The 27,385-nt window shown below is 44.3% G+C and overlaps 1 protein-coding gene across 1 annotated transcript in view; it reads left to right on the top strand.

Moving 5' to 3' along the window:
* The first annotated feature begins 210 nt into the window (after positions 1-210).
* grk6 (G protein-coupled receptor kinase 6) overlaps positions 211-27,385 on the top strand; it is a 43,265-nt gene continuing 16,090 nt past the window's right edge. Inside the window, exons 1-6 of the mRNA XM_041893988.1 lie at positions 211-321; positions 9,575-9,670; positions 21,697-21,809; positions 23,648-23,725; positions 23,956-24,056; positions 24,812-24,904. Coding sequence (XP_041749922.1) covers positions 270-321; positions 9,575-9,670; positions 21,697-21,809; positions 23,648-23,725; positions 23,956-24,056; positions 24,812-24,904 — 533 coding nt within the window. The 5' untranslated portion in view covers positions 211-269. The remainder of the gene's footprint in view (positions 322-9,574; positions 9,671-21,696; positions 21,810-23,647; positions 23,726-23,955; positions 24,057-24,811; positions 24,905-27,385) is intronic.

Below are 27,385 nucleotides of genomic sequence, written 5' to 3'. Positions count from 1 at the left end.
TGATCCACATATGGCGTTAAAGGGGCGTGGTTATGGCGAAGACGAAACTAAAACTATCCTGCGATGTCAGAATACACCAATAGTTGACGTGCGGGCGGAGTTGGAATCGACGCATCTCAACCTTCCGGGCGGAAAGCGGGAGCGAACGACGGAGCCGAGAGTCATCAGGGTTAAAATATTCTGCCTTGGGGGTGGGGGGGTGGGGGAGGACATACTACTGACAAACCGGCGACGAGATTGGGCCTGCGGTGCCTGCAACCTAGGAAAACATGGAGCTCGAGAATATCGTGGCCAACACCGTCCTGTTGAAAGCAAGAGAAGGTAAGAGATGTCGGAGCGTAGGGACGGATAACAAGCTTGACAGCTCCTCTCTCTGCACCACCAGAACCAGCTCAGAACCTGGGGATTCCCCCAGGAAGCGCAGGCCACAGAGATAGGAGCTGGATGATTGCTGCACCTTTATTATTTGCAAAGCCTCTGAAGCGTTAAGATAACTATATTAACAATATATTATATTTACACAATATTTATCCGAGCTTAACCTTGGACATTGGTAGGCTACAGAAAAAAATGCGACTGTCAATCAGACTGCGAGACATTAGATTTTCTGTCTTTCTACACTACAGGATCATTCTGTCATTGTCGAAACAGGATGTTGAAAATAATCCCGTATTCAATTTGCAATGAAGAGCTAGCTACACACATACAAAATTAACGCCAGTAGACATTCATTTGTGGACCTATTGTTGGCAATGACAGCGTATGTCAGTGTGCTCCATGTTAGCGGATTGTAGTTGTGTTGGTAGGGTGTCAACATAAGGCCTATGTCAATTTGTGAAATGACAACATAAAGATGATCACTGAGTAAGCAGCACTATATACTCTAGCTGGTGTATCTAGCTGTTGCAGATACTGTAACAAGCCGGATATCATTTTTTCTAATTACTGTAGACCTATAATATATCCATCTGAAACACAAATGGCAACACTATATAATTTTATGCCCCAGTCACAGATTATCTGATAGTGGTCCTACTATCAGATACATTGGAAGCACTGACAGTAATGAACTAACTACAGTAAAAGAAGTCGGCTATCATGTGGGACAAAAGTAAGACATTTGATCTATCTATTTGTTATACCTCCTTCATACTAAATCAATTAGTGCAAACACAATAAACAAAGGTCTTGTTTTAAAACTCAGGAATGTTTTTCCTCCAAACAGAATCATTCCATTCACAGGGGTGGTTGATCCCAGTCTGATGAACCCCACTCTGGCCATATTGGTCACATTGCATATTTTGGATATATACAGTAAAAATAGAATAGCATAGAATAACTTGTATTTTTCCCAGAGGGAACATCGGTATCATCATCAAATAACATCATACTGATCTGTAAATGTATATATTTCCAATCAACCAATCAGATTTTCATTTGTGAAATGCTTTACAATGGAAAACGAACAAAAACAATTGTACTGTATGTCGGAGGTAGCCAACAGAAAAACACAGTGTTCAAAGTGTTATTGTAATCTCTGGTAGGATCAATACTGTACTCTCTATCTAGTATCAATGTACTGTCTCTGTTTGTTTGATAGAGGAGAAGTATTGAATCTGCCATAGACATTACACAGACTTCTGTTTTCACGTCGCCTCTCTGGTCACGTTGTTTGCCATTGAAATCCACATTAAATACCACTGTGAAGTGTTATTATATTTGAATGTAGGACATTGTCAACCCTAAGTTCTACTTGAAATCTCTTTAGAGTGCCAGTCTTATTACATTTATCAGGGACTTAAGAGGGTGTGTTTTGCAGGAGAATGTGAAAAGATTAATCAATGAATTGTAAATGATCAAATTATATCTCTGAGAGACCAAACCCTACTCGGTAGCCAGGTGAAGTGGTGTGATCAAATCCACATAATAACTACTTATTACTGCAAATCAGTATTATTGTATCTGCTTCACCCCAATATGGTGTTCTAGTAGAAGCACCTCTACTTTGTTTTCCACTCTGGTTGATGGTGGTGGTAATAACACTGTTATTCTGTTATTATCAAATAGTAATAATACATTAATACTTTCTGTCACAAACACCAGTTTAAGATGGAAAAGAGCGGCAGAGGGAAAGAATAAGAGGCACTGGATCTCTCTCTGATTTGCGCTATTATTTCCATATGGTTTGTCGGTCTTTGCATTTGCACTAATGCAGGATGTGATCTCATTCTTTCAACACCAGTGAGTATATTTCCATCAAACAATACTAAGTTAGTGATAACATACTGTACACTGTCATTTGCAGTATATAAACCCTGGATTGTTGATGCTATTTATTGGCCATTTGAGAGGCTTTTAAGCCACCGGTCGGTCATATTGGCACTCCCAAGTAGAAGCAGTCCTCCATAGGAATGAAGGGAATTCTACAGTATTTCAATTCAATGTTTCAAGGACAAAATTACATGTGTTTAAGTATTTTCTTGTTATATTAGGGACAGTAACATTAGTAATCTCAAAAAAATTATACTTTAAGGAAAATGTTTTTATGTTTTATTTGTATGTTTAGCTCACATAATATAATTTCAAAGTATGCATTAAAGGTGTTTGTAATCTAGACATTAATAAATTATGTTCTATAGCTCCCAAAATATTTTTTACAAGAGTGGGGGAGTGTCAAGATGGAGGCACAGTGGCTTCAACACAAGTTAGTCTTCTAGTGTATATACAGTGGGGGAAAAAAGTATTTAGTCAGCCACCAATTGTGCAAGTTTTCCCACTTAACAAGATGAGAGAGGCCTGTAATTTTCATCATAGGTACACGTCAACTATGACATACAAATTGAGGGAAAGAAAATCCAGAAAATCACATTGTAGGATTTTTAATGAATTTATTTGCAAATTATGGTGGAAAATAAGTATTTGGTCACCTACAAACAAGCAAGATTTCTGGCTCTCACAGACCTGTAACTTCTTCTTTAAGAGGCTCCTCTGTCCTCCACTCGTTACCTGTATTAATGGCACCTGTTTGAACTTGTTATCAGTATAAAAGACACCTGTCCACAACCTCAAACAGTCACACTCCAAACTCCACTATGGCCAAGACCAAAGAGCTGTCAAAGGACACCAGAAACAAAATTGTAGACCTGCACCAGGCTGGGAAGACTGAATCTGCAATAGGTAAGCAGCTTGGTTTGAAGAAATCAACTGTGGGAGCAATTATTAGGAAATGGAAGACATACAAGACCACTGATAATCTCCCTCGATCTGGGGCTCCACGCAAGATCTCACCCCGTGGGGTCAAAATGATCACAAGAACGGTGAGCAAAAATCCCAGAACCACACGGGGGGACCTAGTGAATGACCTGCAGAGAGCTGGGACCAAAGTAACAAAGCCTACCATCAGTAACACACTACGCCGCCAGGGACTCAAATCCTGCAGTGCCAGACGTGTCCCCCTGCTTAAGCCAGTACATGTCCAGGCCCATCTGAAGTTTGCTAGAGTGCATTTGGATGATCCAGAAGAGGATTGGGAGAATGTCATATGGTCAGATGAAACCAAAATATAACTTTTTGGTAAAAACTCAACTCGTCGTGTTTGGAGGACAAATAATGCTGAGTTGCATCCAAAGAACACCATACCTACTGTGAAGCATGGGGGTGGAAACATCATGCTTTGGGGCTGTTTTTCTGCAAAGGGACCAGGACGACTGATCCGTGTAAAGGAAATAATGAATGGGGCCATGTATCATGAGATTTTGAGTGAAAACCTCCTTCCATCAGCAAGGGCATTGAAGATGAAACGTGGCTGGGTCTTTCAGCATGACAATGATCCCAAACACACCGCCCGGGCAACGAAGGAGTGGCTTCGTAAGAAGCATTTCAAGGTCCTGGAGTGGCCTAGCCAGTCTCCAGATCTCAACCCCATAGAAAATCTTTGGAGGGAGTTGAAAGTCCGTGTTGCCCAGCGACAGCCCCAAAACATCACTGCTCTAGAGGAGATCTGCATGGAGGAATGGGCCAAAATACCAGCAACAGTGTGTGAAAACCTTGTGAAGACTTACAGAAAACGTTTGACTTGTGTCATTGCCAACAAAGGGTATATAACAAAGTATTGAGAAACTTTTGTTATTGACCAAATACTTATTTTCCACCATAATTTGCAAATAAATTCATTAAAAATCCTACAATGTGATTTTCTGGATTTTTTTTCATCATTTTGTCTGTCATAGTTGACGTGTACCTATGATGAAAATTACAGGCCTCTCTCATCTTTTTAAGTGGGAGAACTTGCACAATTGGTGGCTGACTAAATACTTTTTTCCCCCACTGTATATATATATATATTTTAAAAAATCATTGGTCATTTGTCAGACTTGTACATCTCTTTGCCAGGCATAAACAATACGCTCAGCGTCTCATTTGCATCTTGTCCACTTCCCATTGTGATAAAACATTGTTAGTCAGACATACTGTCAATATGTTCACTTCCAACCACTATTTGAATAGCAAATGTTACTGGGCATGGCATCCAGTTCCTTCTCATGCCACTTATAGAGTTGGTTTCACCACCCAACCAAGATGGGCAACTTTACAGCGTAGGTAGCAGGCCTAGGCCTATTCTGCTTGCCAATTTGTTTGTTGTCGTACTGTAACTAAACTGAACAAAAATATGAACGCAACAAGTGTTGGTCCCATGTTTCATGAGCTGAAATAAAATATCCCAGAAATGTTCCATACGCACAAAAAGCTTATTTCGATCAGATTTTGTGCAAAAATGTGTTTACATCCCTGTTAGTGGGAATTTCTCCTTTACCAAGATAATCCATCCACCTGACAGGTGTGGCATATGAAGATGCTGATTAAACAGCATGATCATTACACTGGTGGACCTTGTGCAGAGGACAATAAAAGGCCACTTTAAAATGTGCAGTTTTGTCACACAACACAATGCCACAGATCTCTCAAGTTTTAAGAGAGCGTGCAGTTAGCATGCTGACTGCAGGAATGTCCACCAGCGCTGTTGCCAGATAATTTAATGTTCATTTCGCTACCATAAGCCTCCTCCAACGTTATTTTAGAGAATTTGGCAGTACGTCCAACTGCCCTCACAACCGCAGATCACGTGTAACCATGCCAGTTCATCTGCATGCTCGTCTTCCTCACCAGGTTCTTGACCTGATTGCAGTTCGGAGTCATAACCGACTTCAGTGGGCCAATGCTCACCTTCGATGGCCACTAGCACGCTGGAGAATTGTGCTCTTCACGGACGAATCCTGGTTTCAACTGTACTGGGCAGATGGCAGACAGCGTGTATGGTGTCGTGTGGGCGAGTAGTTTGCTGATGTCCACGTTGTGAACAGAGTGCCCCATGGTGGCGGTGGGGTTATGGTATGGGCAGGCATAAACTATGGACAACGAACACAATTGCATTTTATTGATGGCAATTTGAATGCACAGAAATACCATGATGAGATCCTGAGGCCCATTGTCGTGCCATTCATCCGCCACCATCACCTCATGTTTCAGCATAATAATGCATGGCCCCATGTCGCAAGGATCTGTACACAATTCCTGGAAGCAGAACATTTCCCAGTTCTTCCATGGCCTGCATACTCACCAGTCACCCATTAAGAATGTTTGGGATACTCTAGATTGACTTGTACGACAGCGTGTTCCAGTTCCCGTCAATATCCGGCAACTTCGCACAGTCATTGAAGAGGAGTGGGACAACATTTCACAGGCCACAATCATCAGCCTGATCAACTCTATGCGAAGGAGATGTGTCGCAATACATGAGGAAAATAGTGAGCACAGCAGATACTGACTGGTTTTCTGATCCACGCCCCCTACCTTATTTTTTTCTGTGACCAACAGATGCATATCTGTATTCCCAGTCATGTGAAATCCATAGATTAGGGCCTTAGGAATTTATTTCAATAGACTGATTTCCTTAAATGAACTGTAACTCAGTAAAATCTTTGAAATTGTTGCATGTTGCTTTTATATTTTTGTTCAGTGTAGCTAGTGCTACCATTGACCAGTTTCAGATTGGCATGAGCAAAGATGGTTGCATGGTTGCTGTCTGGAGCAGGGGTCCATTATTGCACTTGTAAAAGTTCACTCAGGATAATGATCAGCTGGGCAAAGTTGTGTTTTAAATCTGAGTTCTGTAGATTTGTTGAAGGTCCACTGCCATTAGCATAGGGCAACAAGTAACTCTTAGCTTTTTAACTGGCACTTACTTGAAACTGAAGATAAGGAACTGACTTAATTTTTTATCTTTTGATGTTATTCGTCTGCGGGACAGATGTTAACTCTTCAAGTTCCTCATTGCTGCCCTGAAACCATGCATGGTTGGAACCAATTGAGGGAACAGAACCGATTTAATGGACATTTTTGAGGAACGGTAACAGAACCGGGAATGAAAGTGATCTTTAGTGTTCCGGAACAGAACCGTTACTTTCAAATCTTGAGAACCGGTTAATAATGTTGTTGTTTTTTTCAAAAATATTCCTAATTTCTAGTATATCATTCTCTAATTCAGTGAAGTTATGATGCTAGTAATAGCCTAAACACATTCCAATTCACGTCCTGTCATGATGCTCAGCGCTTCAAGCCAAGCCCCCTCCATGTCCACCCTCTCTCTCGCTCTCTCCCCACCCGTGACATTTCAGTCGAATCTCACGCCTGCACTTATCTGTCCATCAGACATGTAAACAACTATAGTAGCTTACACGTTCCATAGCAAGCTGCTCTAACCACGGTAATTGGTGTAGTAAATGATTGAGCTAAATGTTCAAACTATTTTGATTTCACGGGGTAAAACATTTACGAGAAGGAACTATGGCTGCGTTTACACAGGCCCAAATATTGGCAAAAGAGCTGATCTGGTTTAGTTGAAAAATATCAGAATTGGGTTGCCTGTGTAAACGCAGCCTATATGAACTGTTACCTTTTTGGGGTTCGAACCGGTTCAGAACTTTATGCTGGTCGGAACACTGGAACAAATAGGGGTTAAATAAATAGGGGTTCTGCTCGGAATGGAATGATTGGAAAATAATTTAGGTTCCAACCCCTGATGGCTACTGGCTAGGCTACGTATCGCTACACTAACCCTAACCCTCCCTGTTGATTTCCTCTACCACTCTAAAGATAAAAGGCCTCAAACTCCCTGCCTCTCTGTGTACTGTAGGCTCCGGTTCACACACACACACACACACACACACACACACACACACACACACACACACACACACACACACACACACACACACACACACACAACACCCCTGTGACCTTTACCTGGACGGCCTGAAGCCAGCTTTTCTAATAAGGAGGGAGCAGCAGGGCCTCCCACCTGGATCAGTTGTTCTGCCTGTTCGCTGTGTGTGAATGCTGCAGCATTTGACATGGGTCTCACAGACGTCAGGCCAGCGGGGCATTCTCATGGCATTGACATGATTATTTTCCTGAAGCCACTCCAGGATGCCTGCAGCTCACAGGTCTGGGGGAGGGAAGGAATAGTGGAGCCTCAGGCTGGGCTGGACACCTGGTAGAAAAGAGAAATGGAGAGAAAAAACCCTCTACTAACAACCTTTGTGGAGTTGAGCAAAGTCGTACTTTCATGTTGTGCTGTTTTCTATAATGTATTGGAAGGTGGCATCTGGGTTTTGTAGTCCATCTGGCTGTATCAGAACCCATGACCTTGGCCAGTCTCTGGGTCAAGTTCTCACTAGTCGCCATTCAAGGTCAATGTCTGGGTCATGAACTTAGACATTCAAAATCTGTAGGCTATTTGTTAGCATTGTGGTTGGGTACTAACCCTTTTTTGGACAAGAATACCAATGTAAGAATGCTGTTCATCGACTCCAGCTCAGCCTTTAACACCATAGTGCCCTCCAAGCTCATCACTAAGCTCGGGGCCCTGGGTATGAACCCTGCCCTGTGAACTGGGTCCTGGACTTCCTGATGGGCCGACCTCAGGTGGTGAAGGTAGGCAACAACACCTCTGCTACGCTGATCCTCAACACGGGGCCCCACAAGGGTGCATGCTCAGCCCCCTCCTGTACTCCCTGTTCACCCAATACTGTGTGGCCACGCACAACTCAATCATCAAGTTTGCAGACGACACAACAATGGTAGGCCTGATTACCAACAATGACGAGACAGCCTACAGCAGTGTTTCCCAAACTCGGTCCTGGGGACCCCAAGGGGTGCATGTTATGTTTTCTTGCCCTAGCACTATACAGTTGATTCAAATAATCAACTCATCGTTAAGCTTTGGTTATTTGAATCAGCTGTGTAGTGCTATGGCAAAAAACAAAACGTGCACCCCTTGGGTGGACTTCAGGAGACAGCAGAGGGAGCAAGCCCCCATCCACATCGACGGGACCACAGTAGAGAAGGTGAAAAGCTACAAGTTCCTCGGCGTGCACATCACTAACAACCTGAAATAGTCTAGCCACACAGACAGTGTGGTGAAAAAGCGCAACAGCGCCTCTTCAACCTCAGGAGGCTGAAGAAATTCGGCTTGGCCCCTAAGGCCCTCAAACTTCTACAGATGCACCATTGAGAGCATGCTCAAGGGCTGTATCATCACCTGGTATGGCAACTGCACCGTCCGCAACCACAAGGCTCTCCAAAGGGTGGTGCGGTCAGCCCAACGCATCTCCAGGGATACACTGCCTGCCCTCCTGGACATCTACAGCACACGGTGTCACAGGAAGGCCGAAAAGATCATCAAGGACCTCAGCCACCCAACCCACATCCTGTTCACCCCGCTACCATCTAGAAAGCGGAGACAGTACAGGTGCATCAAAGCTGGGACTGAGAGACTGAAAAACAGCTCCTATCTCCAGGCCATTAGACTGTTAGTCACCACTAGCCGGCCTCCGCCCAGTACCCTGCCCTGAACCTTAGTCACCGTTACTAGCAGGCTACCACCCGGTACTCAACCCTGCACCTTAGAGACTGCTGCCCTATGTACATAGTCATACACTGGTCACTTTAATATGAATAATTAATAATTATTACATACTGTTTTACCCACTTCATATGTATATACTGTATTCTAGTCAAGGCTCATCCTATATAACTGCTGCTGTACACACCTTTTTATATTCATATACTGTCCATAATGTCTATACACACCACCATATACATATATATTTATATTCCGGACTCTGACACTGCTCGTTCTAATATTTCTATATTTATTAATTCCCACGATAACATCTGCATAATATGTGTACGTGACCAATAACATTTGATTTGATTTAAAGAGTTAGACTAGAATACAGTAAGTGTGCTTTTTCTATGTCAACAAATGAATAACCTCTCTGTCTTCTTGACACATACTCCAGGACAGCCATTATATGAATCACCCTGACCCTCTTCTTTATCTTGACCAATCTACAACAGCACTTTTGTTCTGAGTGTTTTTAGGGGCTGTATGTACTTTATAGGCTGCTCAAGGCTTAGGCTACTTACTGTATGTATCAGGCAGTATTTTAGTGTTTGCCCATGTGTTATATTTTTCTTCTGTTTGATTTAATCAACCACTGTTCTTTTACAGGAGGTGGTGGAAACAGAAAAGGAAAAAGCAAGAAATGGAAACAGATGCTTCAGTTTCCCCACATCAGCCTGTGTGAGGAGCTCCGGCAAACTACAGGTATGCTTCCTCTCCTCTCCTCTGCTTGCTAGCCCATTGATAGATATACTGAACAAAAATATAAACGCAACACACAGAAAGCGCCACAGGTCCTAATCCAGGCACTTGTCATCTCCCGTCTGGATTACTGCAACTCGCTGTTGGCTGGGCTCCCTGCCTGTGCCATTAAACCCTTACAACTTATCCAGAACGCTGCAGCCCGTCTGGTGTTCAACCTTCCCAAGTTCTCTCATGTCACCCTGCTCCTCCGCACACTCCACTGGCTTCCAGTTGAGGCTCGCATCTACTACAAGACCATGGTGCTTGCCTACGGAGCTGTGAGGGGAACGGCACCTCCTTACCTTCAGGCTCTGATCAGACCCTACACCCAAACGAGGGCACTACGTTCATCCACCTCTGGCCTGCTAGCCCCCCTACCTCTACGGAAGCACAGTTCCCGCTCAGCCCAGTCAAAGCTATTCGCTGCTCTGGCACCCCAATGGTGGAACAAGCTCCCCCACGACGCCAGGACAGTGGAGTCACTGACCACCTTCCGGAGACACTTGAAACCCTACCTCTGTCCATATTAAAGCGTTGCTCTGCCTTCTTAACAACACTATCAACAAGGCAGGTCCTACAGGCCCTAGTTTTGTCACACCTGGAATACTGTTCAGTCATGTGGTCAGGTGCTACAAAGAGGGACTTAGGAAAATTACAATTGGCTCAGAACAGGGCAGCACGACTGGCCCTTAAATGTACACAGAGAGCCAATATTAATAATATGCATGTCAATCTCTCATGGCTCAAAGTGGAGGAGAGATTGACTTCATCACTACTTGTTTTTGTAAGAAGTGTTGACAAGCTGAATGCACCAAGCTGTCTGTTTAAACTACTAGCACACAGCTCAGACACCCATACATACCCCACAAGACATGCCACCAGAGGTCTCTTCACAATCACCAAGTCCAGAACAGACTATGGGAGGTGCAGAGTACTACATAGAGCCATGACTACATGGAACTCTATTCCACATCAGGTAACTGATGCAAGAATCAGATTTTAAAAAACAGATAAAAACACACCTTATGGAACAGCAGATACTGTGAAGAGACACACACACAGGTACAGACACATGCTAGCACACGCACTCTACACACATGTACATTGTAATATTGTTGTATGGTGGTATTATACATTTTGTATTATAGATATGTAGTAGTGTAATAATGTTATATGATGTACTGTTTTATATTTTGTTTTATGTGTGATGTAAGTGCCTTAATGTCCTGGACCCCAGGAAGAGTAGCTAATGGGGTCCCCTAATAAATACAAATACAAAATTGCATGCTCCCTCAACTTGAGACATCTGTGGCATTGTGTTGTGTGACAAAACTGCACATTTTAGTGGCATTTTATTGTCCCCAGCACGAGGTGCACCTCTGTAATGATCATGCTTTTGAATCAGCTTCTTGATATGCCACACCTGTCAGGTGGATGGATTACCTTGGCAAAGGAGAAATGCTCACTAACAGGGATGTAAACAAATTAGTGCACAACATTTTAGAGAAATAAGCTTTTCGTGTGTTTGGAAAATTTCTGGGATCTTTTATTTCAGCTCAGGAAACATGGGACCAACACTTTACATGTTGCGTTTATATTTTTGTTCACTGTAAATTCGTAGTAAAAGTCCAAACACGAGGGAAAAGCTGCACTCCACACTCAAATACAGTGTCTTCAGGAAGTATTCACACCCATTTACTTTTTCCACATTTTGTTGTGTTATAGCCTGAATTTAAAATGGATTACACGCAATACCCCATCATGTCAAAGGGGATTTCTTTTTTTACACATTAATTAAAAATGGAAAGCTGAAATGTCTTGAGTCAATAAGTCTTCAACCCCTTTGTTATGGTAAGTCTAAATAAATTCAGGAGTAAATATTTGCTTAACAAGTCACATAATACGTTTCATGCATTCACTCTGTGTGCAATAATAGTGTTTAGCATGATTTTTGAATGACTACCTCATCTCTGTACCCCACACATACAATTATCTGAAAGGTCCCTCAGTCGAGCAGTGAATTTCAAACAGAGATTCAACCACAAAGACCACAGAGATTTTCCAATGCCTCGCAAAGAAGGGCACCTATTGGTAGATGGATACAAATAAAAAAAAGCAAACATTGAATATCCCTTTGAGCATGGTGAAGTTATTAATTACACTTTGGATGGTGTATCAATACACCCAGTCACTACAAAGATACAGGCGTCCTTCCTAACTCCGTTGATAGAGAGGAAGCAAACCGCTCAGCGATTTCAACATGAGGCCAATGGTGACTTTAAAACAGTTACATAGTTTATTGGCTGTGATAGGAGAAAACTGAGGATGGATCAACGTAATTGTAGTTACTCCACAATATTAACCTAATTGACAGAGTGAAAAGAAGGAAGTCTGTACAGAATAAAAATATTCCAAGGGGTCAAGGGGTATGAATACTTTCTGAAGGCACTGTAAGAGGTGGAAAAGTCCCACAAAACTACAGTGGGGGAAAAAAGTATTTAGTCAGCCACCAATTGTGCAAGTTCTCCCACTTAAAAAGATGAGAGAGGCCTGTAATATTCATCATAGGTACACGTCAACTATGACAGACAAAATGAGAAAGAAAATTCCAGAAAGTCACATTGTAGGATTTTTAATGAATGTATTTGCAAATTATGGTGGAAAATAAGTATTTGGTCAATAACAAAAGTTTCTCAATACTTTGTTATATACCATTTGTTGGCAATGACACAGGTCAAACATTTTTCTGTAAGTCTTCACAAGGTTTTCACACACTGTTGCTGGTATTTTGGCCCATTCCTCCATGTAGATCTCCTCTAGAGCAGTGATGTTTTGGGGCTGTCGCTGGGCAACACAGACTTTCAACTCCCTCCAAAGATTTTCTATGGGGTTGAGATCTGGAGACTGGCTAGGCCACTCCAGGACCTTGAAATGCTTCTTACGAAGCCACTCCTTCATTGCCCGGGCGGTGTGTTTGGGATCATTGTCATGCTGAAAGACCCAGCCACGTTTCATCTTCAATGCCCTTGCTGATGGAAGGAGGTTTTCACTCAAAATCTCACGATACATGGCCCCATTCATTATTTCCTTTACACGGATCAGTCGTCCTGGTCCCTTTGCAGAAAAACAGCCCCAAAGCATGATGTTTCCACCCCCATGCTTCACAGTAGGTATGGTGTTCTTTGGATGCAACTCAGCATTCTTTGTCCTCCAAACATGACGAGTTGAGTTTTTACCCAAAAGTTCTATTTTGGTTTCATCCGACCATATGACATTCTCCCAATCCTCTTCTGGATCATCCAAATGCACTCTAGCAAACTTCAGACGGGCCTGGACATGTACTGGCTTAAGCAGGGGGACACGTCTGGCACTGCAGGATTTGAGTCCCTGGCGGCGTAGTGTGTTACTGATGGTAGGCTTTGTTACTTTGGTCCCAGCTCTCTGCAGGTCATTCACTAGGTCCCCCCGTGTGGTTCTGGGATTTTTGCTCACCGTTCTTGTGATTATTTTGACCCCACGGGGTGAGATGTTACGTGGAGCCCCAGATCGAGGGAGATTATCAGTGGTCTTGTATGTCTTCCATTTCCTAATAATTGCTCCCACAGTTGATTTCTTCAAACCAAGCTGCTTACCTATTGCAGATTCAGTCTTCCCAGCCTGGTGCAGGTCTACAATTTTGTTTCTGGTGTCCTTTGACAGCTCTTTGGTCTTGGCCATAGTGGAGTTTGGAGTGTGACTGTTTGAGGTTGTGGACAGGTGACTTTTATACTGATAACAAGTTCAAACAGGTGCCATTAATACAGGTAACGAGTGGAGGACAGAGGTGCCTCTTAAAGAAGAAGTTACAGGTCTGTGAGAGCCAGAAATTTTACTTGTTTGTAGGTGACCAAATACTTATTTTCCACCATAATTTGCAAATAAATTCATTAAAAATCCTACAATGTGATTTTCTGGATTTTATTTTCTCAATTTGACTGTCATAGTTGACGTGTACCTATGATGAAAATTACAGGCCTCTCATCTTTTTAAGTGGGAGAACTTGCACAATTGGTGGCTGACTAAATACTTTTTTTCAACACTGTATAACTAGAGGCTGAGATTGAAGTTTGTCCACTGTAGGTCTGGGAAGGGGGATACTTAGTCAGTTGCAAAACTGACTGCATTCAACCGAAATGTTTATTCCGCATTTAACCCAACCCCTCTGAATCAGAGAGGTGCGAGGGGCTGCCTTAATCGACGTCATCGGCGCCCAGGGAGCAGTTGTTGTTGGGGGTTATGCCTTGCCCAAGGGCAGAACGGCAGATTTTTACAGCTTGCCAGCACGGGGATTCGGTTACTGACCCTTAACCGCTAGGCTACCTGCCGCCCAGACACTGTGGTCTGACAGAAGTCAAGGTGGGGTAGGTGATGACGGACTGTGTTATGTTATGAAGTAGTCTGATGGCAGTTGGCCATACAGTGCTTTCAATGGTGGAGGAAATCCCCACCCCATCCCCTCAAGACAAGAAGTATACTGTATGTATAATTTAGTACAGTTGGAATGCAGGCCTGTATAATATGCGTCAATTATCCTATTATCTAATCAGGAGTCATTATTCAATCATCCCATTATTTCCTTAGGAAGTACATTAGTTATTGGCTATTTTGTGCACAAAGAAACATACAGTATATTTGCATTGGGTTTATGGCGATTGACAATCTTATATATGTGGCTGGTGCTGCTGGTGATGGTTAGGAGTTGTTGAACATGGAGTCACACCAATGCGGATCAGCTAACTGCACAGTATTTTGTAATCATGGGGCTTGCATTGTATCCTGTGAAACACGTGAATGATGAAGATAGGCTGCTGTGGTAACTTTAGTTTTTCTGTTTTCCGATATTTTAGAGGCATTGTCGGCAGCTTTTCTACTGCGGCACAGAGAGGGTTTATAAATCCCTCTCATCCATTGCTCTCTCAGATGGATGATTGTGAAGTGAATCCTGTTTAAGCTGTAAATGCTGAGTGCATTTTATCATTGGCTTCAGCCATGAACCAGAGGCAGACATAATGTAACTGTGCTTCTATTTTACCACAGAGGAAGCTGTGGCCTGGGCAGAAAGAGGAAGCTGACTCGCATGTTTGTTTGAATTCACTCTGCCGTTCAAAAAGAAAATGGTGACAAATGTTTATAGGTCACTGGTTTGGAACGCAAAGTAGACACAGTTTTGCTGTGAGATCTCACTAATGATAATTGACATTTCTTACTATGTAGACGGTAGAAAATATATATTTGTTGCATATTTGAGTGTTTGTTCTGCAGCAGTTCTAAGAGATTGCATTAGTTTCATACAAAACACAATCTAAAGGAAAGTAACACAATTAAATATAAGTGGAAGCTCAAAGCCCACACTTTAGGATGAGATGGCTGTTTTCAAGGCTGTCGTTACAGTATTTAGCCTACATCCAGTTTGGGGCATTGTTACAACACCACGTTGACACCATTGTGATTGTGGCTCCTCTTCCTAGTTCTTATCCATTTTGTTCATAAGAGTAGAACGATTGTATGGATTTGAGCCCAATTTCTGAGAATAGGCTACTTTCCTCCATTGGTCAGGGTGAAACAGTAGGTTGGGAGGTGGTGGTGAACAAAGAAAGAAAATAAACTATTAAGGTTAAAGGAAATCATATGATTTCCTCATTATCGTGATTTATCTCCATAAGGCAGGAGATTAGGTTGAGATGCATATCATTGGGCTGAGGCTCCTGGCCAAGGGCCTTTTGGGTTATGACTCCAGCTCCTATGGTGGCCTTCCATACATACAATAGACACATTGATTGTTCCCAAGTCTTTAAAAATATATTTTTTCACCCTGAGGCTTTGAACAAATGTATTTTTAATATTTTAATTTTTTGCAGTGCTTTCTGTCCTGAAGCTACAACCGCTAGATCTACAAGGCCAGGCTGGCTTCTAGGCCTATATCTCAGCCTTGGCAGACAGTGTTGCTGTGCTGAATTGTGGGAATGGTGGTGGTAGAAAACATGCGGGTGAAGTAGTCTTGAGTCTGTAGTGGTGTATTGTTCACTTATGTTGCACTAATGTTAATTAGCAATTGCGCTAACGCTAGTTAGCAACTTCCTTCAAACTGCACGCAGAGACATATAAAAGTTCATCTGACTCTGGGAAAGTAGATTCATTGCCAAAATCTCAAAGTATCCCTTTTAATGTAGAGATCACCCACATGAAAAAATACTATGGTATACTATGGTTAAATATTTACTGTAGTATTCACTGTAGTGTTTTTGCAAGCTAAAGTCTACAAAAACACTACAGTGAATACTGTAGTATTTACTGTTGCTTTGCGGACATACAGTGCCCTCAGAAAGTATTCATATCCCTTGACTTATTCCACATTTTGTTGTTACAGCCTGAATTCAAGATGGATTCAATATTTTTTTTTCTCACCCATCTACACAAAATACCCCTTAATGACAAAGTGAAAATGTGTTTTTAGAATTTGTTGCAAATGTATTGAAAATTAAATACAGAAATATTTCATTTACATAAGTATTCACACCCCTGAATCAATACATGTTAGAATCACCTTTGGCAGCGTTTATAATTGTGGGTCTTTCAGGGTAAGTCTATAAGAGCTTTGCACACCTGGATTTTACAATATTTGCCCATTCAAGCTTTATCATATTGGTTGTTGATCATTGCTAGCCAACCATTTTCAAGTTTTGCCATAGATTTTCAAGCAGATTTAAGTCAAAACTGTAACTCGGCAACTTGGGAACATTAACTGTCTTCTTGGTAAGCAACTCAACTGGTAAGCAGATTTGGCCTTGTTTTAGGTTATTGTACTGCTGAAAGGTGAATTAATCTCCCAGTGTGTCACGTTCGTTCAAGGACGGGTCAGACCAAGGTGCAGCGTGATATGCGTACATGTTTATTCAACTTAATAAACACACGACAAAACAATAAACGAAACGAAACGTGAAGTCTTAAGGTAGACACACAACAAACCTTAACCGGAACAAGATCCCACAACTCAATAGTGCCAATAGGCTGCCTAAGTATGGTCCCCAATCAGAGACAACGAACGACAGCTGCCTCTGATTGGGAACCACACCGGCCAACATAGAACTATACATACTAGATCCCACATAGAAAATACTACATAACAAAGAAGATACACACCCTGACTCAACATATACGAGTCCCCTGAGTCAGGGCGTGACAGTACCCCCTGACCCCGTGACAGTACCACCACCCCCCAAAGGTGCGGACTCCGACCGCACAACCTTCACATACCAGGGTAGGGGCCGGGTGGGCATTCCACCTCGGAGGCGGATCCGGCTCCGGGCGTGACGACCACACCCTCTCCGCTTCCCTGTTGCGCCCCTGGTCTGGTCTGGATCTCGGCGCGCTGCTTCCCCTCCTTCCTCCCACGATACTCCAGGCCCTGTCTGGACCCTGGTGTGGGAGACCCCAAACCTGGAGAGGGGCTGACGTCATGGTCTGGACTGGAGCCGCTGACCGGAGCTGGACCAGACGCCGGTGGAGCGGACTGCTCAGGCTCCGGACTGGAGCCGCTGACCGGAGCTGGACTTGGCACCGGTGGAGCGGACTGCTCTGGCTCCGGAGTGGAGCAGCTGACCGGAGCTGGATCAGGCACCGGTGGAGCGGACTGCTCTGGCTCCGGAGTGGAGCAGCTGACCGGAGCTGGATCAGGCACCGGTGGAGCGGACTGCTCTGGCTCCGGAGTGGAGCAGCTGACCGGTGCCGGACCAGGCACCGGTGGAACGGGCACGGGCCGTGCCGGACTGGACACACGCACCACTGGTCTGGGGCGAGGAGCAGGCACGGGCCGGACCGGACTAGGAACACGCACCACTGGCTTGGTGCGAGGAGCAGGAACGGGCCGGGCCGGATTGGCGACACGCACCACTGGTTTGGTGCGAGGAGCAGGAACAGGCCGGGCCGGACTGTGGAGGCGGACTGGAGGTCTGGAGCGGAGAGCTGACACAACCCGTCCTGGCTGAATGCCTACTTCCGCACAGTATATGTGAGGCATCAGCACAGGACGCACTGGGCTGTGTACGCGCACTGGCGATACAGTTCGTAGAACTGGCGCAGGATATGCAGGACTGAGGAGGCGTACTGGAGACCAGGAGCGTTGAGCCGGCACACCCCTTCCTGGCTGGATGCCCATCTTCGCACGGCACGTGCGTGGTGCAAGCACAGGACGTACAGGACTGTGCCGGCGCACTGGCGACACAGTACTTAGCTCCGCATAACACGGAGCCTGCCCAGTCATACGCTTCCTCGCGTGAGTACGGGGAGTTGGCTCTGCTCTGACACTAGGCTCCGCCAACCACCCCGTGTGCCCCCCCAATTTTTTTTCTTGGGGCTGCTTCTCAGGCTTCCTCCTCGACCGGCCTCCTCCGTGTTGCCGTTGCTCCTCTCCTGCCTGGGCATCTACCTTAGCCCATGGTCCTCTCCCCGCAAATATCTCTTCCCATGACCACAAATTGCCCACCTGTGACATGGCTATTCGCTCCGCCTGGGCACGCTGCTTGGTCCTCGTTTGGTGGGATCTTCTGTCACGTTCGTTCAGGACAAAATGTTAATTGTTTTGCCACATTTTTTTGCAGTATTACTTTAGTGCCTTGTTGCAAACAGGATGCATGTTTTGGAATATTTTTATTCTGTACAGGCTTCCTTCATTTCACTCTGTCAACTAGGTTAGTATTGTGGAGTAACTACAATGTTGTTGATCCATCCTAAATGTTCTCCTATCACAGCTATTAAACTCTGTAACTGTCTTTAAGTCACCATTGGTCTCATGATGAAATCCCTGAGGGGTTTCCTTCCTATCCGGCAACTGAGTTAGGAAGGACGCCTGTATCTTTGTAGTGACTGGGTGTATTGATACACCATCCAAAATGTAATCAATAATTTCACCATGCTCAAAGGGATATTCACTGTCTGCTTTTTTTTTGTTTACCGATCTACCAATAGGGGCCCTTCTATGCGAGGCATTGCAAAACCTCCCTGGTCTTTGTGGTTGAATCTGTGTTTGAATTTCACTGCTCGACTGAGGGACCTTACAGATAATTGTATGTGTGGGGTACAGAGATGAGGTAGTCATTCAAACATCATGTTAAACACTATTATTGCACACGGAGTGAGTCCATGCAACTTATTATGTGACTTGTTAAGCACATTTTTACTCCTGAATTTATCTTGCCATAACAAAGGGGTTGAATACTTATTGACTCAAGACATTTCAGTTTTTCATTTTGAATAATGTGTAAAAAAAAATCAACATAATTCCACTTTGACATTATGGTGTGTAGGCCAGTGACACAAAATCTCAATTTCATATATATTTAGAATTCAGGCTATAACACGACAAAATGTAGAAAAAGTCAAGGGGTGTGAATACTTTCTGAAGGCACTGTACACACAGTACAGCATAGGGCATCATTACAGGCCTGAGTGGATGACATGTGGATATCTCTCATTGTTCACTGGTGTTTACCCTCACCAGATGCTGTCTGATACACAGTGACAGAGAGAGAGCCACCTCCACCTGAGATTGTGCGGGATAAACACAGACAGGCGGCCGAGCACCAACTCAAACAAATCTTGTCTAGAAAGAGAAAGAGAGAGAGAGAGGGGCACAGGAAACCCTCAACTTCCGCGAGGCCTGACAGAGAAAAATAGTCTGATGCCCTCTGGAGAAAACCCATGCACACCCCCAGTTTATTTTTGTGTCCTTCCACTCTCCCAGGAAACTAACGCGAAAGGCACTAACTGAAATGACGTTTCTCATTTCCGAAATGACTCAGCCATTTAGAAAGGCCCAGGCCGCCCCTCTTCCTCTCCCCACTGCACTGCCTGTAGTGGCCATCCAATCGTCCAGCAGTCAATAAAGCTTTGTGCACTCTCTGTAACTGTTAATGAGCGCTGGCTTCAGGTTTACCATACTGCCGCCTGCGCTCTCTGCCTCCCTCCTCTCTCCATACATTTGACTCTGTTATCAGAGAATTGCCCCCATTGATAGTCAGAGCAGCAAGCAGAGAGAGGAGATGGAACAAGGCAGAGTGCAGTATCAGGCTATCAGCCCCAATGCAATATGCCGCAGAATCCAAATAGCTTACTGTTTTAATGGCTGTGATCTTGTTGGGATGAATTTCACTATTGAAACATCACTACACAGTTTTTAAGAGCCCATCGTTGATGTAAACATGAAGCCGGTGGAATCAAGTTTATACTCTTTGAATTGATTAAATTACACCAAATGCAGTGATGAATTTCAATTCTCCTCTCAATCTTCTGACTCACATTTTAGTTGAGTCAGGTGGTCTTGTAGCAGGGCCAAAAACCATCTATCCATTGAAAGCAACAATAGATGTGAAAAAGGCCAGGGCTCAGAGGGGGATCTACATGATCTCTTCCAACTATCTTACTGTCAATAGAGCCTCTGTCAGGGGCTGAATTAAATTGCATTGTGGCTAATTCGATTATCTCTATGAAACGGCCATTAGGGGTTCAAATCTTGTTTTGTCCTCCTCATCGTTCCATTGTAGAACCCAATCAGAGACCACTAGCATAGGCCACTGACAGAGCACATAGGGCCCTATAGATACACAACAGAACCACAACAACCGACAGCTCATGAGCATGTATCAAAATGATTTAGTGGAAAGACATGGGTAGTTCTACTGTTGTAGTGACATTAAAGGGCAAATCTGTAATTTGATCGTAGACAAATAAGACATTATAGACCCAAATAAGAAAAGCATGTTGCTAAATTAGTCTGCAACATGATTTTAACCTTAGGGTGCATCACTGGACATCTCTACAGTATTATCGCATAACAGAATTAAACTAAATGAATTAAGTTATAAATAAACTTAAATGAATTTCATTAAGGCACAGTAGAGCTTTTGCGTTTGAGTAGAGAGCATGTAAGGTAACTTACAGCACATATAGGCCTAACACCTCCAAAACGATGTATGCTCCTGAAAAATACCAAAGGATGTTCTCCTTTAGCGTATTCAGAGAATGGAAAAGGAACATTCTCTGCCGTTGTCTTTATGAACAGCTAGCTATAACTGTGTGCATGTGCACATGCGCTGGTATGTGTCTACAGCTGCTCTCTGGTTACCGAGACGAGCTTGGATCAGCTCTCAATGTATTTAGTCATGGTTGCTATCAATATCGGCCACCTACACACATCCTCCTGGATCCATCATACAGCCTCCTGGGTCTCATTTGTGTCTACCTGAGCCACAGATGCAAATCGCAGTTTCCTTCTGGCAATTTGTTGTTCACCAGACACACACACACACATACGCTAAAGAGGAAATGGGGCCTAATAACTTGGATACATACATACATCTAGAATACCTCTATATATTACTGTTTACACGTGTGAAGAGATGATGGACCATTTCTGTTTTGTTTACGTAGTTGAAGATGAGATTGTGCTGTGTGTTTTGGGTACGTTTAGGCATAATTCATTAACATTTCTCCGCCTACAGAGGGTAGTTAGGCAGAGGTGTGTGGGAATAGTTTACATTTACATTTTAGTCATTTAGCAGACGCTCTTATCCAGAGCGACTTACATGAGCAATTAGGGTTAAGTGCCTTGCTCAAGGGCACATCGACAGATTTTTCCCCTAGTCGGCTCTGGGATTAGAACCAGCGACCTTTCGGTTACTGGCACAACGCTCTTAACCACTAAGCTACCTGCCGCCTAGTTTGATACCATAGTATGCTAATATGCTCTGTGTGTGTATACAATGTGTTTTAAGTGCACAAATGCCTTTGAGTAGGTGTGAGCACGTGTATTATGCACAGTATATATTTGTTTATTTTGTTTGTGTACATCAGCCCGACTTCTAATGTGTGTTTTTGTGCTCAAGTGTTTTCATTCTACCCTGAGAGAGGCCCTTATTGACTCCCTCTCTGTCCTGTCTTGTGTCCTTCAACAGAGAAAGACTACATCGGCCTTTGTGAGCGGCAGCCAATCGGACGCACGCTCTTTCGGCAGTTCTGTGAAACCCGGGCTGAGCTGAGGCGCTGTGTCAAATTCCTGGACGCTGTGGTAAGAAAGACAGACAGGCAGGATTAAAACACTTGTGTTTGTTTTTCCTCAAGATGCACTTCAGAAGGACTCTGAACGAGCTTGTCTAGATGTATCTCAAGTTCTCTAGTATTAGGGGGAAGGGTAGGAGGGGAGGGGAGGGGAGGGTAGGAGGAAGGGGAGGGGAGGGGAGGGTAGGAGGAAGGGGAGGGTAGGAGGGAAGGGGAGGGGAGGGGAGGAAGTGAGGGGAGTGAAGGAGAGGAGGGTAGGAGGGGAGGGAAGGAGAGGAGGGGAGGGTAGGGTAGGAGGGGAGGGAAGGGAAGGAGAGGAGAGGGTGGGAGGGGAGGAGAGGAGAGGAGAGGAGGGGAGGAGAGGAGGGAAGGGAAGGAGAGGGAGGGGAGGGTAGGAGGGGGAGGGAAGGAGAGGAGGGACGGAGAGGAGGGGAGGGTAGGAGGGGAGGGAAGGAGAGGAGGGGAGGGTAGGAGGGAAGGGAAGGAGAGTAGGGGAGGGTAGGAGGGGAGGGAAGGAGGGGAGGGAGTGGGTAGGAGGGGAGGGAAGGAGGGAAGAGTAGTAGCTAATGAAATACAGGAACTCTTGACTTCTGGGAGCAAAGTCAGTATACCACCCTCCGCTGCCCCCTCCCCCTCCTCTTCTTTCTCAGTGAATGTGCCCCACACTACGCTCTTGGTGGTGTTCTTACCACCCAGTCCCAGTGGGGGTAGAGGGGGGGCAGTGTTGGATAGTGACAGGGGAGAGGGGTAGCCTACCAGGGTGTTGTTCAGAGCCCCCTCCTGATGACTCAATGATAAACCTGAACTTCCTCTCTCCACCCTGGCTGACCCCTGTGGCATTGTGTGGCATTCTTCTAACATACTGTTCTGGAGCACACATATACACACACACCACACACTCACTCCTGCATGCATGCAGTCACACACACTCAGTCATGACCTATCCACTTTATCTCCTTCCCTCTAACACATTATAACTGTTGATCTGAGGAGTGTTGTTGTAGCTAGATCCTCTCTGGTTTATTAACAAATGCAAAAGCCTACAAGTAGAAAAAGGCTTAATAGGAGGATGCTACTAGCACAGTGAATATAGTCAATGGAAGTAGAATGATGAATAGATGGCTGAATTTGTGAAATAAGAGATAGCAGACAGTCTTCTCCAACTTCAAAGTAGTGAGCACGTCCTTTTACTGCACTGTCTCCTTCCTGCCTCTCACGGAGTCTGGGCTACATGAGAAAGAGAGCAAATGAGATTTGAACCGTCTGAACAGTCACTAACCATTATGGACAAGTAGTGCTGAGAGTCCAGCGGACGCATTTTAGAGTGAGGCTCTTAGCTTACTGTAAGTCATGTTGCTGGAGGGAGGGTGGAGGACGGCATGACACAAGGGCCTGATTCTGTTGTACTTGGCAGGATTCAGGAATCAACAACCCAGAGAGAACTATGAATCAAAATGGTGGTTAGGAGTGGGACCCAGGCGAGTGGCTCTGTAGAACTGTGCTGTAGTGTACTAGGGAGGTACTTACAGTAGGCCTGGGTCGTGTTCAGTAGGCATGAAGCATTAAAAAAAAAATGAAATAAACAATGTTCTTATTGGTAATAACTCTTCCGATTCAAAACGTAGTCTTCTATTTCATGCCGGTTTCTCCTGTTTCATGCCTACTGCAGTGATTTGGTAACGTGGTTCTAGTACCATTAGAGGTTGTACAGAAAGTACTGTGATTGTAGGCTACTAGCTATAGTGGAAAAGGTAGAACTGACCTGTTGGAGCAGATGTCACTGTACAGGTGTGTGCGTGTGCCCGTGCGTCTGTTTGAATAATGTGTTACTGTTTCTTTCCCCCACAGGCAGAGTATGAGGTCAGTCCAGATGAGAAGAGGAGGGAGTGTGCTCAGGAGCTCCTAGACAGGTACTTCAGCCCAAAGGTACAGTAGAATAACCTATTCTCAGGCAATGAGTGATTTGTGGTCAAATATTCAATAATTGAGGTTGGTGTGGTTTCCCAGACCCAGATTAAACCTATTCCTGGACTAAAAATCACTTTCAATTGAGATATTCCATCGAGCACGCTTTTTAATCCAGGAGTGGGCTTAATCTGGGCCTATGATGTCATATATACGTAATTCACGTTGTATTGTGTTCCATCGCCCTGTAGTCAGAGGATCACGTTCCTGAGTTGGGGGAGGACATGGTGGGTCAGTTTACAGAGAGGCTGGAGCAGGAGCCCTGTAAAGAACTCTTCAACGAGTGCACCAAGTGAGTCTGTCTGTCAATACAGAAACACAGTCACAGAGAATATGCTAACATACAGTACTTACTCAGCATATGGGATGTATTCAAGATCAGAAAAGGTAGATATTTTAAGATAATTTCACCATTATTCAACAAAGGTAGTCAGTTAAGAATAAAGGGTAATTTTCAGTGATGAGATATATGAAGATCATTTCACCATTATTCAACAAAGGAAGTCAGTTAAGAATAAAGGGTAATTTTCAGTGATGAGATATGCCCAGAGACAGAATCTCTGAATTTTCTTATAAACTGTCTACTGCATTGTGCAACATCCTCTGAACAGTTGTCCACACTTGTTGTATGGGCGTGTCAATAGCATGTTGAGGGTATGTGGTTGCTGATGAATACTGTTCTAATTAATCACCCCTAGCCACTTCAATCACCCGCCATTCCGTTCAGCAACGTTTCTATTTTTGAACGTTCTCACAACTGTTCCAAGAACACTACGACCCTGAACAGACCCTTTCTGTCATTCCTGCCTCTGGTTGTGGTTAATGAATGTTTAGATGTGAGCTGATGTTTGGGGTATAGTAGTCAGAGAGATGGACCCATGGCGTAGCAGCATGGGACATGTGTAGGGCATGTAGGTTTTCCTGACCATGTGACCTGACCAGGAAAAACTCTGGGCCTTAGGGAAGGACCAGAGTTTTTCCTGTTTAGGTGATGTAGTGGGCTGTATGTGTTCTGACTGTCTTCTGTCTCTCTGTCCTCTGTTCTAGACTGATCCATGACTACCTGAGTGTGGCTCCCTTCGCAGACTACATCGACAGCATGTACTATAACCGATTCCTGCAGTGGAAGTGGCTGGAGAGGTACACACACACGTACACACACACAGACAGACACACAGACAGACACACAGACAGACAGATGTATAAGCCTGAGAACCCCTACACAGCGCAATGATTAAATGTTACAGTTACTTCACACCGCCTCTATATACAGTGCCTTCTGAAAGGTTTCAGACCCCTTGACTATTTCCATATTTTGTTACATTACAGCCTTATTCTAAAATTGTCTAAATATTTTTTTTCCCTCATCAATCTACACACAATACCCCATAATGACAAAGCAAAAACAGGTTTGTAGAAATGTTTACTAACGTATAAAAAATTAAAAACTGAAATATCACATTTACATAAGTATTCAGACCCTTTACTCAGTACTTTGTTGAAGCACCTTTGGCAGCGATTACAGTATCAAGTCTTCTTGGGTATGATGCTACAAGCTTGGCACACCTGTATTTGGGGAGTTTCTCCCATTCTCTGCAGATCCTCTCAAGCTCTGTCAGGTTGGATGGGGAGCGTTGCTGCACAGCTATTTTCAGGTCTCTCCAGAGATGTTCGATCGGGTTCAAGTCTGGGCTCTGGCTGGGCCACTCAAGGACATTCAGAGACTTGTCCCGAAGCCACTCCTGCGTTGTCTTCGCTGTGTGCTTAGGGTCGTTGTCCTGTTGGAAGGTGAACCTTCGCCCCAGTCTGAGGTCCTGAGCGCTCTGGAGCAGGTTTTCATCAAGGATCTCCCTGTACTTTGCTCCGTTCATCTTTGCCTCAATCCTGACTAGTCTCCCAGTCCCTGCTGCTGAAAAACATCCACACAGCATGCTGTTTCCACCACCATGCTTCACCGTAGAGATGGTGCCAGGTTTCCTCCAGACGTGATGCTTGGCATTCAGGCCAAATAGTTCAATCTTGGTTTCATCAGACCAGATAATCTTGTTTCTCATGGTCTGAGAGTCTTTAGGTGCCTTTTGGCAAACTCCAAGTGGGCGGTCATGTGCCTTTTACTGAGGAGTGGCTTCCGTCTGGCCACTCTACCATAAAGGCCTGATTGGTGGAGTGCTGCAGAGATGGTTGTCCTTCTGGAAGGTTCTCCCATCTCCACAGAGGAACTCTAGAGCTCTGTCAGAGTGACCATTGGGTTCTTGGTCACCTCCCTGACCAAGTTCCTTCTCCCCCGATTGCTCAGTTTGGCCGGGCGGCCAGCTCTAGCAAGAGTCTTGGTGGTTCCAAACTTCTTCCATTTAAGAATGATGGAGGCCACTGTGTTCTTGGGGACCTTCAATGCTGCAGACATTCAATGGAAACAGGATGCACCTGAGCTCAATTTCGAGTCTCATAGCAAAGGGTCTGAATGCTTATGTAAATAAGGTTTATTTTGTTTATTTTTTATTTTAAATTTGCAAAACTTTCGAAAAATCTGTTTTTGCTTTGTCATTATGGGGTATTGTGTATAGATTCCGCTCAATACGGAAGTGGTCAGATGACGCAGATGCTAAATTGCAGGACTGTTTTGCTAGCACAGACTGGAATATGTTCCGGGATTCTTCCGATGGCATTGAGGAGTACACCACATCAGTCACTGGCTTCATCAATAAGTGCATCGATGACATCGTCCCCACAGTAACTGTACGTACCCCAACCAGAAGCCATGGATTACAGGCAACATCCGCACTGAGCTAAAGGGTAGAGCTGCCGCTTTGAAGGAGCGGGATGCTTATAAGAAATCTCGCTATGCCCCGAAGAACCATCAAACAGGCAAAGCGTCAATACAGGACTAAGATTGAATCCTACTACACCAGCTCCGACGCTCGTCGGATGTGGCAGGGTTTGCAAACAGTTACGAACTACAAAGGGAAAAACAGCCGCGAGCTGCCCAGTGACACGAGCCTACCAGACGAGCTATATGACTTCTATGCGCGCTTCGAGGCAAGCAACACTGAAGCATGTATGAGAGCACCAGCTGTTCCAGACGACTGTGTGATCACGCTCTCCGTAGCCGATGTGAGTAAGACCTTTAAACAGGTCAACATTCACAAGGCCGCAGGGCCAGACGGATTACCAGGACGTGTACTCCGAGCATGCGCTGACCAACTGGCAAGTGTCTTCACTGACATTTCAAATCAAATCAAATGTTATTTGCCACATGCGCCGAATACAACAGGTGTAGACCTTACAGTGAAATGCTTACTTACAAGCCCTTAACCAACAATGCAGTTTTTAAGAAGAAAAAAAAAGTGTTAAGTTAAAAATAGATAAGTAAAAAATAGCAAATAATTAAAGAGCAGCAGTAAAATAAAATAACAGTAGGGAGGTTATATACAGGGGGTACCGGTACAGAGTCAATGTGCGGGGGCACCGGTTAGTCGAGGTAATTGAGATAATATGTACATGTGGGTAGAGTTAAAGTGACTATGCATAAATAATAAACAGAGTAGCAGCAGTGTAAAAGAGGGGGTTGGGGTGGGGTGGGGGGACAATGTAAATAGTCCGGGTAGCCAAGATTAGCTGTTC

Source organism: Coregonus clupeaformis, chromosome 13 (genome assembly GCF_020615455.1).
Source record: "Coregonus clupeaformis isolate EN_2021a chromosome 13, ASM2061545v1, whole genome shotgun sequence".
Taxonomy (NCBI): Eukaryota; Metazoa; Chordata; class Actinopteri; order Salmoniformes; family Salmonidae; genus Coregonus; species Coregonus clupeaformis.
Note: the sequence above shows the minus strand (reverse complement) of the source record. Positions and strands in the feature narration are given on the sequence as shown.